Genomic DNA, 15,376 nt, shown 5'->3' with positions numbered 1-15,376 from the left:
TTAGGGATAACAGTCTTGCTCTCTCTTACTGTCTTCATGCTGCTCGTGGCTGAGATCATGCCCGCAACATCCGATTCCGTGCCATTGATAGGTAAGGCAAGAGTCGAGCACTCTCTTAGAGATACGGGGTTAGAGAGTGCCTAAGATTTCCCAGCAGATGAAACTAGAAGAAATACGGCTGCAACTGCCCCCGTGTTGTCTGGAAGGTGATGATTTTCTGTAACTACTCAGAGTCACGTGGGCGACTTCCCCAAGTAAGGGGAAGGGGCGATTCAGTTTTGAGATTGGACTTTCACTTGCAGAAATGCCCCCTGCCCGTCATAATTCTCCTCATACTCGCTTTGAAGCCAGGTATCTTATCATTAGAGATGCATCATTTTAGCTTGAGATGTTTTTTTCCCACAAACCCTTCGTTTGAATGGGAGGAGCACACAGTGATGGTGTCCCGAGATAACCCAGAGTCTCTGTATAACATAAAAACGTTTAGGGAGATATGCATGAGAAAAATATAGTTTGCACAGGTATAAGGCATGACCCTCTGCCCAGGGAGGAAAAGCAAAACCTAGAGTCTCCACTCCCATTGGGCAGGGAAGGTCGGAAGGAGGTGTACAGACTGTCATTACACCTGCTGGCCCCTGCTGCTCGAGGACCCATGCTCTGTGCCTACCTGGGGATGGGCTGGAGGGAGAGCCCTACCTGGATACACCCAGGGTTTAGGAACCAGGCAGCCAAGGCCCTTCTCTGTGGAACTCCCTGTATGTGTAATATTTTGGCCAGAGAAACTGTTAGTACAAAAAGTTTTGTGGGTATCATTTTTCTTTTGGTACCATCCAGACAGGGAAGAACCACCTTTCCACCTGGGTCTGACTCCATTCTTTCCTCCTTCCAATGCATTGCTTTCAGTAGAGATTTGCAACCACCATTCCTGAGGCAGTTGTCAAGCCCTCTCTGGACAGATTACCTGCTGGGAAAGGCTTGGTTGGTGCAGAGCCCACATCTAGAAGGATGGGATGCTGATGGCCTCAGGGACATCAGCTTTGCTGCCCTCTGTTGATGGAATTTCACTCCCAGCAATCCTTTGACCCCCATCTCTCCATAGGTGGTTGGTCTGCTCAGGCTGCCATGACAAAATACCATGGACTTGGGCGCTTAAATAGAAATTTATTTTCTCACAGTTGCACTGCTGAAAGTCCGAGACCAAGAGGCCAGCAGGGATGGTTTAACCTGAGACCCCTCTCCCCGGCTTGCAGACAACCACTTCCTCAATGCTGTGTCCTCTCCTGGTAGTTCCACTGCACCTGCATCCCTGGTATCTCTCTGTGTGTCCAAATCTCTTCATTAAAAAGACACCAGTCAGATTGGATTAGGGCTTACCCTGATGACCTCATTGTACCTAATCACCTCCCTAAAGACCCCATCTCCAAGTCCAGCCACATTCTAGGGTACTAGGGGTTAGGGCTTCAACATATGAATTCTAGGGGGAAACACACTTCAGCTCATAAGTGTCACAGTTTGCTCCGGTCTCCTTCCTTTCCTCGGGGGCCCTGACAGTAACTTTAGGTCTCGAACTTCCACATTCTGGCAGAGTTCTCCCAGGTACCTCTTGGTCTCTGCAGGAACTCAGTGAGTCCTTCCTGGCGTGAGGGCCTGTGGTGTTCTCGGCCAGCTGAACACAGACTCCTGCACCAAAATGCTTCCCCTTAGAGCTCAGCCCCTTGAGCCCACAGCCACACCAAAGGCTGGATAATCAGAGCTGCCCACTGAAGAACACCTCCTCCTTTCTCTTAGACATCTTGGCCCATGTAATTGCTAATCATTGTGCAAATCCTGCAAGGAAGGGGCTCCTGTTTGTTTGAGTGGAGGCTACCATGACGAATTGCTGTGGCCTGGAGGCTCAGTAACAGGTGTTTATTCCTCACAGTTCTGCAAGGCTGCAAGTCGCAGGTAAGGGTGCCAGCAGGGCTCTGGTGAGGGGCCACTCCCTGGTTTACAGATGGCCCTCTTCTCGCTGTGGCCTTACGTGGCAGAGAATGAATTAGCTCTTTAGCCTCCTTTTATGAAGGACTCTAATCCCATTCATGAGGGCTGCACCCTCAGACCTCTTCAAGTCCTCTGAGAAAATCACTCACCCTTTCTCTACTCACACAACACTCCTGACACCAAATGGGGGCTTTTCTCCCACGTGGACCAGTTACTGGAAACCAGCTGGGTGTCCTGCAGTTCACTGCAGTCCTGATGCTACCTGGAGATAGCATGGCACTCACAGATTAAGGCTCAAGACCATCTCTCCTTGAGATGCCGGTTAGAAGTGCTGGCTTCCCGTGCTTCTGACCAACAGTCTATAAATCGGTGGGATGTTCCCAAAACCGCATCTGTGAGTTCAGTCATTTACTAGAATGGCTCACAGAACTCAGGGAAACACTTTACTCACGTTTATGCATTAATTATAAAGTACAGATGAAGAACAATCAGATGAAAGAAATGCGTAAGGCAAGGTATTTGGGAAGGGGCATGGAGCTTCCGTGCCGTCTCTGGGCACATCGCCCTCCAAACGCCTCCACGTGTTCAGCACTGGGCAAGTCTCTGAAGAACTCCATGCTTTTGGGTTCTTATGAAGGCTTCACTACATAGGCATGATTGATTACATCATTGGCCACTGGTGATCAACTCAACCCTCAGTACCTCTTTCCTCCCCAGGGGTCAAGGGTTGGGAAGGGGGACAGGGTTTGAAGGTTCCAGCTCTCTAATTACTTGGCTGGTTCCCCTGGCAATCAACCCCCATCCTGAAACTATCCAGGAACCTCAACCATAAATTATCTCCTTAGCATATAAAAAGACACTGATGACTTCAGAGATGCAAACAAGGGTTTTAGGAGCTGTGTGCCCGGAAATGGGGGGAAGACCAAATACCTATTTCTTGTTATAAATCACAATCTCATACCTCCCAAAGCCCCACCTCCAGATCCCATCCCAGTTAGGACTAAGGTTTTAACACATGAACTTTGTGGGGACACAGACATCATCCTTTGCCCCATCCCCATTGAAAAGCCGAGGCCCAAAGAGGCTGAGCATCCACTCCAAACTCACAGCCGGTAGCCAGTGCACCAGGGCAGAAGCACTCAGATGCTCCGTGCTGCTTCTCACCTGGGCCCAGGTGGAAGGACACCGATGCCCATCAGAGCCAAAGCTGAGGCTGAAGTTCTTGTCCTGAAAAGCCCCTGCCACTGACCCCTTCCTCGGGCTGGACAGGTGGCGGACAGGTGGCGGACAGGTGTTGTGCAGGTTTGCCCTCGTTGTATCTCGAGCATGGTGAGGCCTGCAGCATAGACACTGGGTGGTTGGTGTACCCTCACATCCAGTATTGACTCACAGGAGCAACCTTCTCAGCATCCTGCCAGGCGATGCTAGCTCTTACTGACCGACAAGAAGGCCAGAGTGCATGGAAGTGCAATGAGTGAGGGAAGGCCACTCCGTGGGCGGGAAGTCAGAGCGCGCTGGCTGGTTTTGCCCACCTAGAATGTGGGCTGCAGACCTGGCTGGTGGCAGGAGGCTGTCTGCCCAGCACATGGGCATCACTGCACCCCGAGGCCCTGACGGCCAGAGAACCTGGTCAGGCTGTGCCTGTCTTGTGACATTCAATGCTGCGGGAGCCCCGGGTCTCACCCTGTATCTGTTCTCTCCACAGCCCAGTACTTCGCCAGCACCATGATCATTGTGGGGCTCTCGGTGGTGGTGACGGTGATCGTGCTGCAGTACCACCACCACGACCCCGATGGCGGCAAGATGCCCAAGTGGGTACGTTCCTCCCACCCCCGATGGAGTTGGAGCCCCTCCCCAAAGGAGGCGCCTCCGCGGGTTTATCGATGTAAAAAATCACACAAAAAATGGGCATTCCTAAAGAAATAGCTTAGTTTCTGTATTCATCACCCATTGGTGTGTCTTTGAGTAGCGTGCAGTGATGGTGCGCATGTTCCTGGGTGCCCCGTGGCACTGCTGTCTAATCTGACGCCGGGAGTCGGGCTCTCAGGCTGGCCGCTCTGTGTGTTCTTCCAGCACGGTGTTTTGAGAAGCTAGTTTTTTGGGGTTTTTTGTTGGTTTGTTCGTTCGTTTTTGATGTACGCCAGGAAGCCCTGTGCTGCACTTGGAAGCAACAGATGAGACAGACGTGTAGCAGCACGGTTGAGGCTTCACAACAGAATGAGGAGTGAAAAGAGTAAGAAACAGAATGAGCCATGTACAAATATGTACATGCAGTACTTACACGGATATCATCCAACCAGAACTCTATAAAACAAAGACTAATCATCACCAGTGGGGAAGGGGGAGGGGATAAAAGGGAACGGATGGAAACATAAGGATTGCATCCCACAGCCTGTGAGCTTAGCCTGGGCCGTGCCACCCCTGCCCCAGCTGTTGGCACCATGCCCGCCACATCCATGGGTGCTCACCCACCCAGGGATCCTCTCCTGCAGTGTCACGTGTCCAAAGTTCTGTACCCACCCTCGCCTGGCAGTCAGGAAACATTGATTAGGGCCTAGGGAGGGCCTGAGCTTTCCCCACCTCACAGAAACCAAACCCAATGCCAGGGAAAGGTGCCCCGGCCCGCCCTTCCTCCCTTCATGTGGGCTCTGTAAAGCTTCCCCATCCTCTGGTCTAGAGAGCCTGGCTTAAGGATTTGGGGAGCTCAAAATGCCCTCACATCCCAAATGCTGCCTGTCCTTGGAGACCACTTGTGTCTCAGTTCAGAAGGGAATCTAGGAATCACCAGTAAGCGAAATGCAGCTGTAAGGGGTGAGATGCAGTCAGGTGCCCTCCAGGGATCGGGGATTTCTGGGCCTCCTGAAACATTCATTGTGCAGTAGTTTAGTTATCCAAATGCTCACTTAGCAACTTCTTAAGAAATGCTTTACAAAATTACTGTTTCTTCCCAGAGTTTCACCCACATGGCCCATTCCTCTCATACACTATTTAGTAAAGACTTACTTGTGAGCTGGCCATGGTAGTGTGTGCCTGTAGTCCTATCTACCTGGGAGGCTGAGGTGGGAGGATCACTTGAGCCCAGGAGCTCCAGGCTGTCGTGAGCTATGATGATGCATTGCCCTCCAGCCTGGGTGACAGAGCAAAACCCCATCTCTAAAAAAAAAAAAAAAAAAAAGACTCACTTTTAGCTCATTGCGCCAGCAGTAGTGTGAGCTTAGCCTGCATGGTGATGTCTCACACACAGACCATATCACTGTGGTCCCTGAGGTTTGTTTTATGAAGACCCCCCTTTAAACACTGGGGTACATTTGCACACATTCACCTGTATCTTTGTCTGACTTCCTTACAACCCTGACACACTTAGGAAAATGCAAGGCCAGAGGTGGGAGCCCTGAGAGCTGGGAGCTTGTTTGCTGGTCTTTCTGTCTCTCCATCAATCAGTTTGAAGCAGGTAATACATTTACCTGTTTCCAAAGTCAAAATAAAATGAAAGTTGCGATTATACGTAAGGAAACCCTGCTCGCATTCCTGCCCCTTACCCTGCATCTGCCACCAATATTGATAACCATTTGAATGAATTCCTTCTTTTTCCTTCCAGTATTTGTTTATGCAAATACAAAAACCTGAACACTTCTTCTCATTTCTTATAAGTATTTTGACTGATGAGAAGATAAGAGAATTAAGACATTGAGACACAAAACCATTTTTAATGACTGGAGCACTCCACTGCTCTAGAAAAAATCTTAATTAAGAGCATATTCACCTCTCAGCATAAAAGCTTATTAAAACCAATTGGCTGCAAATGAAAGATGAAGCTTTTATACATTTCTCCCACTTTACATAACACACTGCATTTTTCTTTCATTCTATGTGTATTTGAAACATAAACAGCCTCCGAGGGACTTTTATTATGATCTGTGGCTATGAAGAAGATGCTGCCGGGTGCAGTGGCATTATGTGACATTTCACAGCCAGAAACAAAACTGTAGCCTAACAGAAGAGGTCAAGAGCACGGCCAAGAGGATAATTTCATCTTTCAAATGCGTTGGCTTTGAAAGCTAATGATTCAGGCCATGGAATTCAAAATTGACTTGGCAGTGTGGATCTTATGAGCTTGAGATGTGCACCAGGGGACGTGTAGACCCCGCCATGGAGGGAGAAGTGCCTGCTGCTGCTCGCTCCCCGTGTGCACAGCTGCCGCTGCGTGCAGGCACACTCAAGGCCCTGCAGCCTCCCCGGGGAGCTGGCTCAGGCTTTCTGGTGCCTTCGCAGAGGGGTTGGGCTAAAGTTGCCCGAGTCTTGAAGAGAACCTCATAGCCCCTGTTACAGATGAGGCTGGGAAAGGCTAAACATGTTAAGTGACATAACCGCTTACTTACTCATTGTATGTCCTTGGGCCAGTTTATTCGCCTCTTTGAGCCTCAGTTTGTTGGTCTGTAAAGTGAGGGGATTATACTCATTTCACAGGACCCTGAAAGGCCCAAGTGAGATGACTTGTCTCATGAGCCTTGTATGGAGGACCCAGCTCATCCAAGGTTTCACATGTGGTCCAAGGTCAAACTCTCCAAGGTCAGCAGACCCAAACTTTCCAGGACATGCAGATTGCTGCCTGCTTGTAAAGAACAATGGGAAACAAAGGGTTATCTTTATAGCTGCAACGAAACTGGTCTTGTGCTTCCCTGTTCTTGTCCCCAAACCTGTTTGTTGCAGTTATTTTTGGTAAGATGGTATAAGAAGATACCAAGAACGAAAGCCCTGCAGGTATGAACTGCGCAACTTACTATCTGTTTATTTCCTAAAGATAGGAGCTATACCTTCTGGGTCACTGATGGAATTTCCCCACAATCATAAAACAAAATATAAATGGAATCAGGATCTGGATAATTTCAGAGACAGGGCCCACTTTTCACACACTTACCTGGATCGGCTTGCAAGAATGCTGCTTTACCTAGATGGAGGCTTTAGATGTCTCCCTTCTTTCCATGAGAGGCAAAACCTGGAAAAACTCTATGGTTGTTTTTCTCCAGCTTCTTTCATGCACTCTAGGACATACTTTAGACCAGAAGTTAGCAAACTGGCCTAGGTGGCCAAATCCAGTCCACCAAGTGTTTTCGTAAATAAGTTACTTTAGAAAGCATGGCCATCCATTTGACGCCTTCAGTGCATGTGACATTGGCAGAAACGAGTAGCTGCCTGGCCTTTCACGGAAAGCTTGCCAACTTCTACTTTCAACTTTTCAAAGTACTCTCCCAGGGCCAGGTGCGGTGGCTCATGCCTGTCATCCCAGCACTTTGGGAGGCAAAGGCAGGCAGATCACGAGGTCAGGAGTTCAAGACCAGCCTGACCAATATGGCAAAACCTTGTCTCTATTAAAAATACAAAAAATTAGCCGGGCGTGGTAGTACACGCCTGTAATCCCAACTACTCAGGAGGCTGAGGCAGGAGAGTCACTTGAACCTGGGAGGCGGAGGTTTCGGTGAGCCAAGATCTCGCCACTGCACTGCAGCTTGGGCAACGAGAGCGAAACTCCATCTCAAAAAAAAAAAAAAAAAAAAAAGTACTCTCCCAGACATTATCTTACTCAGTCTTCGTTGAAGCTTAGTGAGCTAGGTTAGATGCTCCAAAATTTCCTTGGTTCATAGCACGTTAGTGTCTCAGGAAATTTTTCACAGAGCCCCTGGCCAAAAGAAATAAGACCCAAGACTCTCTTTTTAAATAAATCAAAACACTTTAATAAGTATGTATGCCTTAACAATGTAGCCCCTATGGGGCCCAGCACGGCCTCTCGAATCTCGGGATCAGATTGGAGACCACTAACCTGGTTTCTGTTTCACATGAAGTTCCTTGGTATTTGCTTTTTATCAGGGTAACTTTGAAAAACAGCTTTGCAAAGTGCTCACATCATAAGAGATGTGGTAATCTGATGTTGGAAGCCTGAACTGTTTCAGGCCTCAAGTTCACCTGGTGTCTCGTGGATGTGCTGGGGTTGCATTTGAAAATGTCAGACCTCCCAGGACTCTTTGTGAATTCTCAGTGGCCTTCCAGAGTGCCTCACACATAGTCTGGGAGCCAGAGTTAGGTCTGAAGTTCCCCAGGTTACAGATGAACAAGGATCAGAGAGGGAAATTGACTTTCCCTTTTTACGCAGCTCAGATAGCCTTCTCCTTCCTCGAGGCTGCCTTCCCTGAGTTTGCAGTGTGCCTGGCCTGGAGGAAAATGTAGCTTGTTCTCAGGGTGCCTCAGTTTGAGTCTTGCCTCACATTGAACTGAGTGCTTGTCAAGCGCAGGCTCTGCTTACCTGCTAAAATCATCTGCTTTTAAATTTCTTTCTTTTTTTTTTTTTTGAGATGGAGTTTCGCTCTTGTTACCCAGGCTGGAGTGCAATGGCGCGATCTCGGCTCACCACAACCTCCGCCTCCTGGGTTCAGGCAATTCTCCTGCCTCAGCCTCCTGAGTAGCTGGGATTACAGGCACGCGCCACCATGCCCAGCTAATTTTTTTTTTTGTATTTTTAGTAGAGACGGGGTTTCACCATGTTGACCAGGATGGTCTCGATCTGTTGACCTCGTGATCCACCTGCCTCGGCCTCCCAAAGTGCTGGGACTACAGGCGTGAGCCACCGCGCCCGGCCTCTTTTTTTTTTTTTTTTTTTTTTTTTAATTGTTTTGGTGCTGTGACATCTGCTACACCCGAGGACCCACGAAGCAGGCCTTGCCCTGTAGGATCTCGCCGTTGTCGGGATCAGCCGATGCCCGCCTGGGGGCCGCTCTTAACGTTCTGTTGTCTCCCCAGACCAGAGTCGTCCTACTGAACTGGTGCGCGTGGTTCCTGCGCATGAAGAGGCCCGGGGAGGACAAGGTGCGCCCAGCCTGCCAGCACACGCGGCGCCGCTGCAGCCTGGCCAGCGTGGAGATGAGCGCGGTGGCGCCGCCGCCCGCCAGCAACGGGAACCTGCTGTACATCGGCTTCCGCGGCCTGGACGGCGTGCACTGTGCCCCAACCCCCGACTCCGGGGTGGTGTGCGGCCGCATGACCTGTTCCCCCACGCACGACGAGCACCTCCTGCACGGCGGGCAGCCCCCCGAGGGGGACCCGGACCTGGCCAAGATCCTGGAGGAGGTCCGCTACATCGCCAACCGCTTCCGCTGCCAGGACGAGAGCGAGGCGGTGTGCAGCGAGTGGAAGTTCGCGGCCTGCGTGGTGGACCGCCTGTGCCTCATGGCCTTCTCGGTCTTCACCATCATCTGCACCATCGGCATCCTGATGTCCGCTCCCAACTTCGTGGAGGCCGTGTCCAAAGACTTCGCGTAGCCGCGCCTGGTTCTGTACATGTGGGAAACGCACAGATGGGCAAGGCCTTTGGCTTGGGGAGATTTGGGGGTGCTAATCCAGGACAGCATTAAACGTGACAACTCCGATGTTCCCGTAGGGCTGTCGGTCGTGTTGCTTGTGGTTTCCTCGTTACTGTAGGTGATAGGGTCTCAGCACTCTGCTCAGTACTCTCAGATGGGCTGACCGATCCCCTTGGCCCGTCCATGCTGTCGGTCAGCAGGGACTCTGAGAGGTCGTTTTGCCCATGAGCCCGCTGCCTGGAAAGCCCTTCAGAGAGCTCCCAGTGGCTCCTCGCCGCCGCCGGGACAGTTGGTTCTGCATGTCTGCATGCCACTTGCCACGAAGGTCTACCTGAAAAGTCAACATTTGCTTTTTGCCTGTGTACAAACCTAGATTGAAGCTAAAATAAACCACACTCACCAAATCCATTCCAATAATTGACTGGTGGAAGGAAAACAAAAAACGGAAACTGAAAACTAAAAACTAAATCTGCTGGCTTTTCTGCAATTCAACTTTTATTTTTATTTTTTCTATCAAAGACTATTGGTAGAGGGAAGCAGTTTTATGTGGTTTCTGTGTTAGAGAGAGAGAGACTGTGGGTCTTGCTAAGGATGTTTTTACCAGCCTCCCTGGCTTCTGCAAACCGACCTTGTCAAGGAAATCAAAGGGACACGGGTTTCCGTTTATTCTGAACAAGGACCCGGCCCCACGGAGCATCTCTGGTGGATTTCAGATAACTCCTAAGCACCACTGCTCTCAGACACTGAGGTGTTGAGCAAATCTGTCCTATTCTGCAGAACCCACAGGACACATAGAGTTCTACTAGAAATAACAGCCCAAAAGAATAGCTGAAGCTAAGTGAAGCCGTTTATGTGGGCTTAAGGAAAAAAATAAATGTGTTAGCTGATTCACATGCACTGGAGTGGATTAGTCTTAGAAACGTGCACATCCATACAAATGCACATCATCAAATGAACATACCGCATATTCCTAGGCCCTATCTGTGTGTGTCAGGGCCAGGAAGTGGGGGCTGGGAACTCTTCTGGTCCCCACTATAGCAGGTGCCAGGAGGGGGTGATGTGGCCCATCCCTTTTCTGGATACCTGGCCAGTGGCAGGCAGGTATCCAGGCCGCAGTGCTCTGGATAGGGAGGAGCTGGCAGACCCTCAGTGACTGACAGGCCAGCAACTCTAGATTCTGGCCTTTTGGAGTCTGCCTGCCCCGAGCCCGTCCATGACAGGTGCAGCCCAGAAAGCTGGCTCAAGGTCCATGGGTGGATTCCCTGGAGATGAGCAACTTGAAAACAAGAGAAACTTTAATTTTGAAACCTAACTGCTGATACAGCCCTTCCCTTAGATTATCCAGCTGACAGTATCACTTTGCCTCTTCTCTGTCTTATTTTTTAAATGAGGTCAGAGGGTAATTTGCCAAGAAAGACCTCTCCTGTTCCATGGTATCGTCCAACAGCTGCTCAGACCTCAAAATTGTAGGAGGCTTCTGAGCCCCTCGAGATTTTAAATTTGCTTCTAACCCTTGAGATGGGAACGTCATGCGGGAAGATTTTATTTTCAGAGTTAAATAAATCGTATGTGTTTTTCCAGCCATCCAGCTCACTCATTTCTGGGTAATTCACATGAATTTATTTGCACTAGAGGAAGGTGGAAGCTTGTGTGTGTTCAAGGTGTGTGTGTGTGTGTGTAAGTGCACAAGCACCTGTGTGTGACTTAAGGGAAGAGACCTCACTTACAAGAAAGTTGATGAATCAGGGCATTCCAGCCCCAGGTGGTTTGGAGCAGGCTCTTCCAGCAGTCACTCCTTCCACATGCTATGGATGAACCATGCACAAGATTTTTATTTATTGTTTTCTATTACAATGTCTTTAGAAACAAGTAGAAGTGTTTTGATATATAAAGGGAATGCTTTCTAGGAGATAACCTAGAAATGCTTCATTTCTTATCATTATCCCAGAATTGATCCCTCCCACATTTTTGCTTAAAAAAGAAACCTTTTGGGGTTTGTACAGGAACACATAAAATGCAAACCAAAGTTGTGCATATTTTGACCCCTGAAATAACTACTCTGTCATTTAATAAAGTAATAATAGGGAATAGATGTACACATAGTTAGAAAAGTATAAGCGGTTAAAAACAGCCTCCCATACCGCCTCTTTTCTCTCTCAGAGAGGACCATTAATGAGCTTCTCGGGGCATTTCTAGAAAAGAAGAAAAGAAGGTAAGAGGCCAAAGAGAGAGGGACGGGGGCATGGAGAGAGACATCCCTTCCCAGCACTGCACTCTGTGAAGTGCTCTGCACCTTGCATTCTTCACGTGGTGTTTCGTCTTAGAGGCTGTCCCGTAATAACATAAAGATCTACCTCATCCCTCCTAATAGCTGCTCAGCATTCCACTGTCTCAGCGGACTGTCATTTATTTGAATAGCCTTTTACTGGTGAACATATGGGTATTTCCAGTTTTTATTTTTATACACAAATCTATAATTGGCATGCTTGTACATACATCTTGACATACTTTTGTGACTAAAGCTTGGTGTAAATTCCAACTTAGAAATGGAATTGCTGAGTGTTAAGGTTATGTGTATTTAAAATTTTGATAGATATTGGCAGGTTATCTCCTAGAAACTGATCAATGGATGTAACTCCGTCAAGAGTACAAAAAAAGGCCCAGTTCCTCAGCTTTCTATAATAGCCTGGGGTATTTTCAACCTTGATGTTTTCCCGATACAACTGGTGAAACATGATATTTAGGAATATTATTCTGATTTTGGATTATCATGTGTAAAAATGGAACATTTTTCCAATTTTTTGTAATTTTAATTTTTATAAACATATCTTTTACCCAATTCCTAATCGCGTTATTTGGCTTTTTCTTAATTAATTTGTTTGTGCACTTTGGGACATTTTTGTCTTATGTCCTTAAAATAATTTTGTCATTTGTCTTTTGATGTTATTTATTGATTTCCTTATTTATTGGCATAGAGAGAGTTTAAATTTTTATGTTGTCAATTTATCAGTATTTTTCTTTGTCAATGGTGGGATTCGTTTCCAGTTTTTAAAAGCCTTCCTTGGGCCGGGCGCGGTGGCTCACGCCTGTAATCCCAGCACTTTGGGAGGCCAAGGCAGGTGGATCACGAGGTCAAGAGATCGAGACCATCCTGGTCAACATGATGAAACCCCGTCTCTACTAAAAATACAAAAATTAGCTGGACATGGTGGCGCATGCCTGTAATCCCAGCTGCTCAGGAGGCTGAGGCAGGAGAATTGCCTGAACCCAGGAGGCGGAGGTTGCGGTGAGCCGAGATCATGCCATTGCACTCCAGCCTGGGTAACAAGAGCGAAACTCCATCTCAAAAAAAAAAAAAAGCCTTCCTCATCATGAGATTATAAATAAACTTGCTCATATTTCTTTCTGAAACTTTATGGTTTCATTTGCTTATTTCACATCTTCTGACTCCCTGGAATTCATTTGTTCCAGGAAACGAGGGAAAGATCCATACTTTTTCCTTCATGTGGTGGCCAGTTATATCAATTACTATGTAATAATTAATTTTGGAAATACAGTCATAGTGTTTTCCCTGCTTCTTCAAAATGGAACCTTGTTTGTAAACTAGAGTTCTGTAAGTGTTTGGTTCTATTTCTGTTCTGTTTATTTATCTCTGTATGAATGCCTTTAATTTCTAAAGCTTTGCTCATACCAATATCAATACTTTCAACAGTCCCTTCAGCTCTGAATCTCTCTCATGTGAATCTTTTTTAAAAAAATTAGAGTCACAACGAATTTACAGATTGAGTCTTCCTATTCAAAAGCATGAAATCTTGTGTTTAAGTCTAATTTTATTAACTTATTGGTTTTATGATTTTCTTTGTTGAGATCTTATGAATTTATAGTTGCTTCTTTCCAGATGGTTCATCATGTGGCTACCGTTTCCAACGGAATGATTTACTCCACTTTATTTTCTATTTTATCCCAATGTATAAGAAAGTAGTTGGTTTTCATGTATAAATGTTACAATCGACCACAAGTTGTGATTCCTACTCATTTCTGAGATTTCCTTTTGACTTCTCTTTTCCAGTGTTTCTTTCTTGAATCTGGTTCCTTTGAGGTCGGTGTTGAGTAACAGTTACTTCTCTTGTTCTTGACAACAGTGGGATGTTTTAATGTCTCAGTGTTTAACTTGTATGAAGACATGTATTTTCTTTGCCATAATAAAAAAGTACCTGTGTGTTCTCAAATTGTGAAGGCTCTCTGGGGGAAATACAGATGTTAGGTTTTTACCAGAACCTTCTCAGTATCCAGAGGGATTATCGGAAGGTCTTTTCCTTTGCTCTAGTAGTATGTTTAATTATATTAATAGAATCCTTAAGTCTAAATCTATATTCCTGAGATGTTCTTTACTTATTAGTATCATGACTGTGGTTATCAATATTTCTAATTAAGATTAAGCATTCTACAGCTTGCTTTTATGTGCTTTTTTGTCCACATTTGATTTAAATTGATGCTGACTTAAGAAAAGAAACCTCTATTTTCTATAACCATCTATTGGTTTTGAATTATTTTCTATTTAAGTGTAAAAGAACTAGCTGGGGCTGTCTGGGCCCGCTGTGGTATATTTCTGGATTTCTCTCATCAGGTAGATTAGGTCCTCGAGCTCTTCTGGAGACCATTTTAATTACATTTTTAAAAATAAAATGAATTCCGTCCACATTTCAACATAGTTGCGTAGTTTTGCAGTATAGGCACTTCAGGTGTCTTGTTTCCTCTGTATTTGCAGTTATTTCTGCTTTTTCCATTTGTAATTGTGTGCATTTCCCCCTTCTCCTGGCTTATTTAACTTGCCGTGAGTTTTATTGGTTTATATTTTTAGACATCAGGCCCTTAGACTTAGTAGTTTGGGGACCTGTCTGCAGGGTCCTGGGGGTCCCTGTGCTGACCCAGCCCTCCCAGGTGACAGCAGGAGGCAGCATAGCACAAGCCACAACCATTGCAGGAGCATCTCCAGCCCAGGACATGGCTCATCCCTTCCCCTGGGCCCTGGGAGCCTGTGGAGCAAACCAGTCGAGACAGCACAGGTGGGTTAGATGTAGCTGCTCATTGCACTAGCCAGAAGCTTTAAGCCGAGCCCTCCGAAGGCGCACACCTCAGGAAGTAACTCTTACATAATTTAACTTTTTCTCATTCTTTCTTTTTTTCTGTGGGACAAAACCTTCCCAGCCTCCCTTGAACTTCTGTCCATCATAAACGTTTCAAACCTCACCATGGATGGCTCCTTCTCTTTCTTTAGAGTTGGAGTCTTGCTCTGTTGCTGGGCTGAAGTGCAGTGGTTCAATCTCGGCTCACTGCAACCTCCACCTCCCAGGTTCAAGCGATTATCCTGCCTCAGCCTCCCGAGTAGCTGGGATTACAGGAGCCTGCCACCACACCCAGGTAATTTTTGTATTTTTAGTAGAGATGGGGTTTCACCAAGTTGGCCAGACTTGTCTGGATCTCCTGACCTCGTGATCTGCCCACCTCGGCCTCCCAAAGTGCTGGGATTACAGGCGTGAGCCACTGTGCCCGGCCCCATGGCTTCTTTTTAAATCACTGTTTACTTCGTCTCCATATGCATTTGACCTTCTAATGCAGTAGCTTGTCCTGACTTTGAGGGAAGGGGCCTCAAAGTCATGGCCCCTGGGGATGGGGCTCACAGATTCTATCTTTCTGAAACTCTTTGTGGTCAGACGCCCCCCGTGTCTGCACACAGCCGTGTCTGCAGTGCTGCAGGTCACACGCTTGTCTTCTCTCCACGGTCACATGTCACATTTTGCAGATGTGACAAATGGCAGATCCAGACAAGTCTGGCCATTTCCTCTGCTGCTGTGTTAGAGTTCTGTGAGTTTGCCTTCTGATTAATACCTCCCATCAACAGATTATGTTTTGTAGTTCTTAAATTTCTGCTTTTATTTTTAATATTTTCATTCTATTTTTTAAAAATGATTGTATATTTTTAAATTTTGGTAAAATATACATAACATAAAATTTACCGTTTTAACCAAGTTAAAATGTACCAC

At 46.9% G+C, this 15,376-nt stretch overlaps 1 protein-coding gene across 2 annotated transcripts in view; it reads left to right on the top strand.

Moving 5' to 3' along the window:
* Positions 1-13,561, top strand: part of CHRNA7 (cholinergic receptor nicotinic alpha 7 subunit) — a 143,743-nt gene extending 130,182 nt beyond the window's left edge. For both annotated transcript variants that reach the window (XM_078375839.1, XM_035303599.3), the window contains 3 exons: positions 5-91; positions 3,686-3,795; positions 8,773-13,561. In XM_078375839.1, coding sequence (XP_078231965.1) covers positions 5-91; positions 3,686-3,795; positions 8,773-9,291 — 716 coding nt within the window. In that variant the 3' untranslated portion in view covers positions 9,292-13,561. The remainder of the gene's footprint in view (positions 1-4; positions 92-3,685; positions 3,796-8,772) is intronic.
* The last annotated feature ends 1,815 nt before the right edge of the window (positions 13,562-15,376 follow it).

This window comes from Callithrix jacchus, chromosome 6 (assembly GCF_049354715.1).
Source record: "Callithrix jacchus isolate 240 chromosome 6, calJac240_pri, whole genome shotgun sequence".
Classification (NCBI taxonomy): domain Eukaryota; kingdom Metazoa; phylum Chordata; class Mammalia; order Primates; family Cebidae; genus Callithrix; species Callithrix jacchus.
The sequence above is the reverse complement of the archived record's forward strand: the minus strand, read 5'-3'. Positions and strand labels throughout refer to the sequence as shown.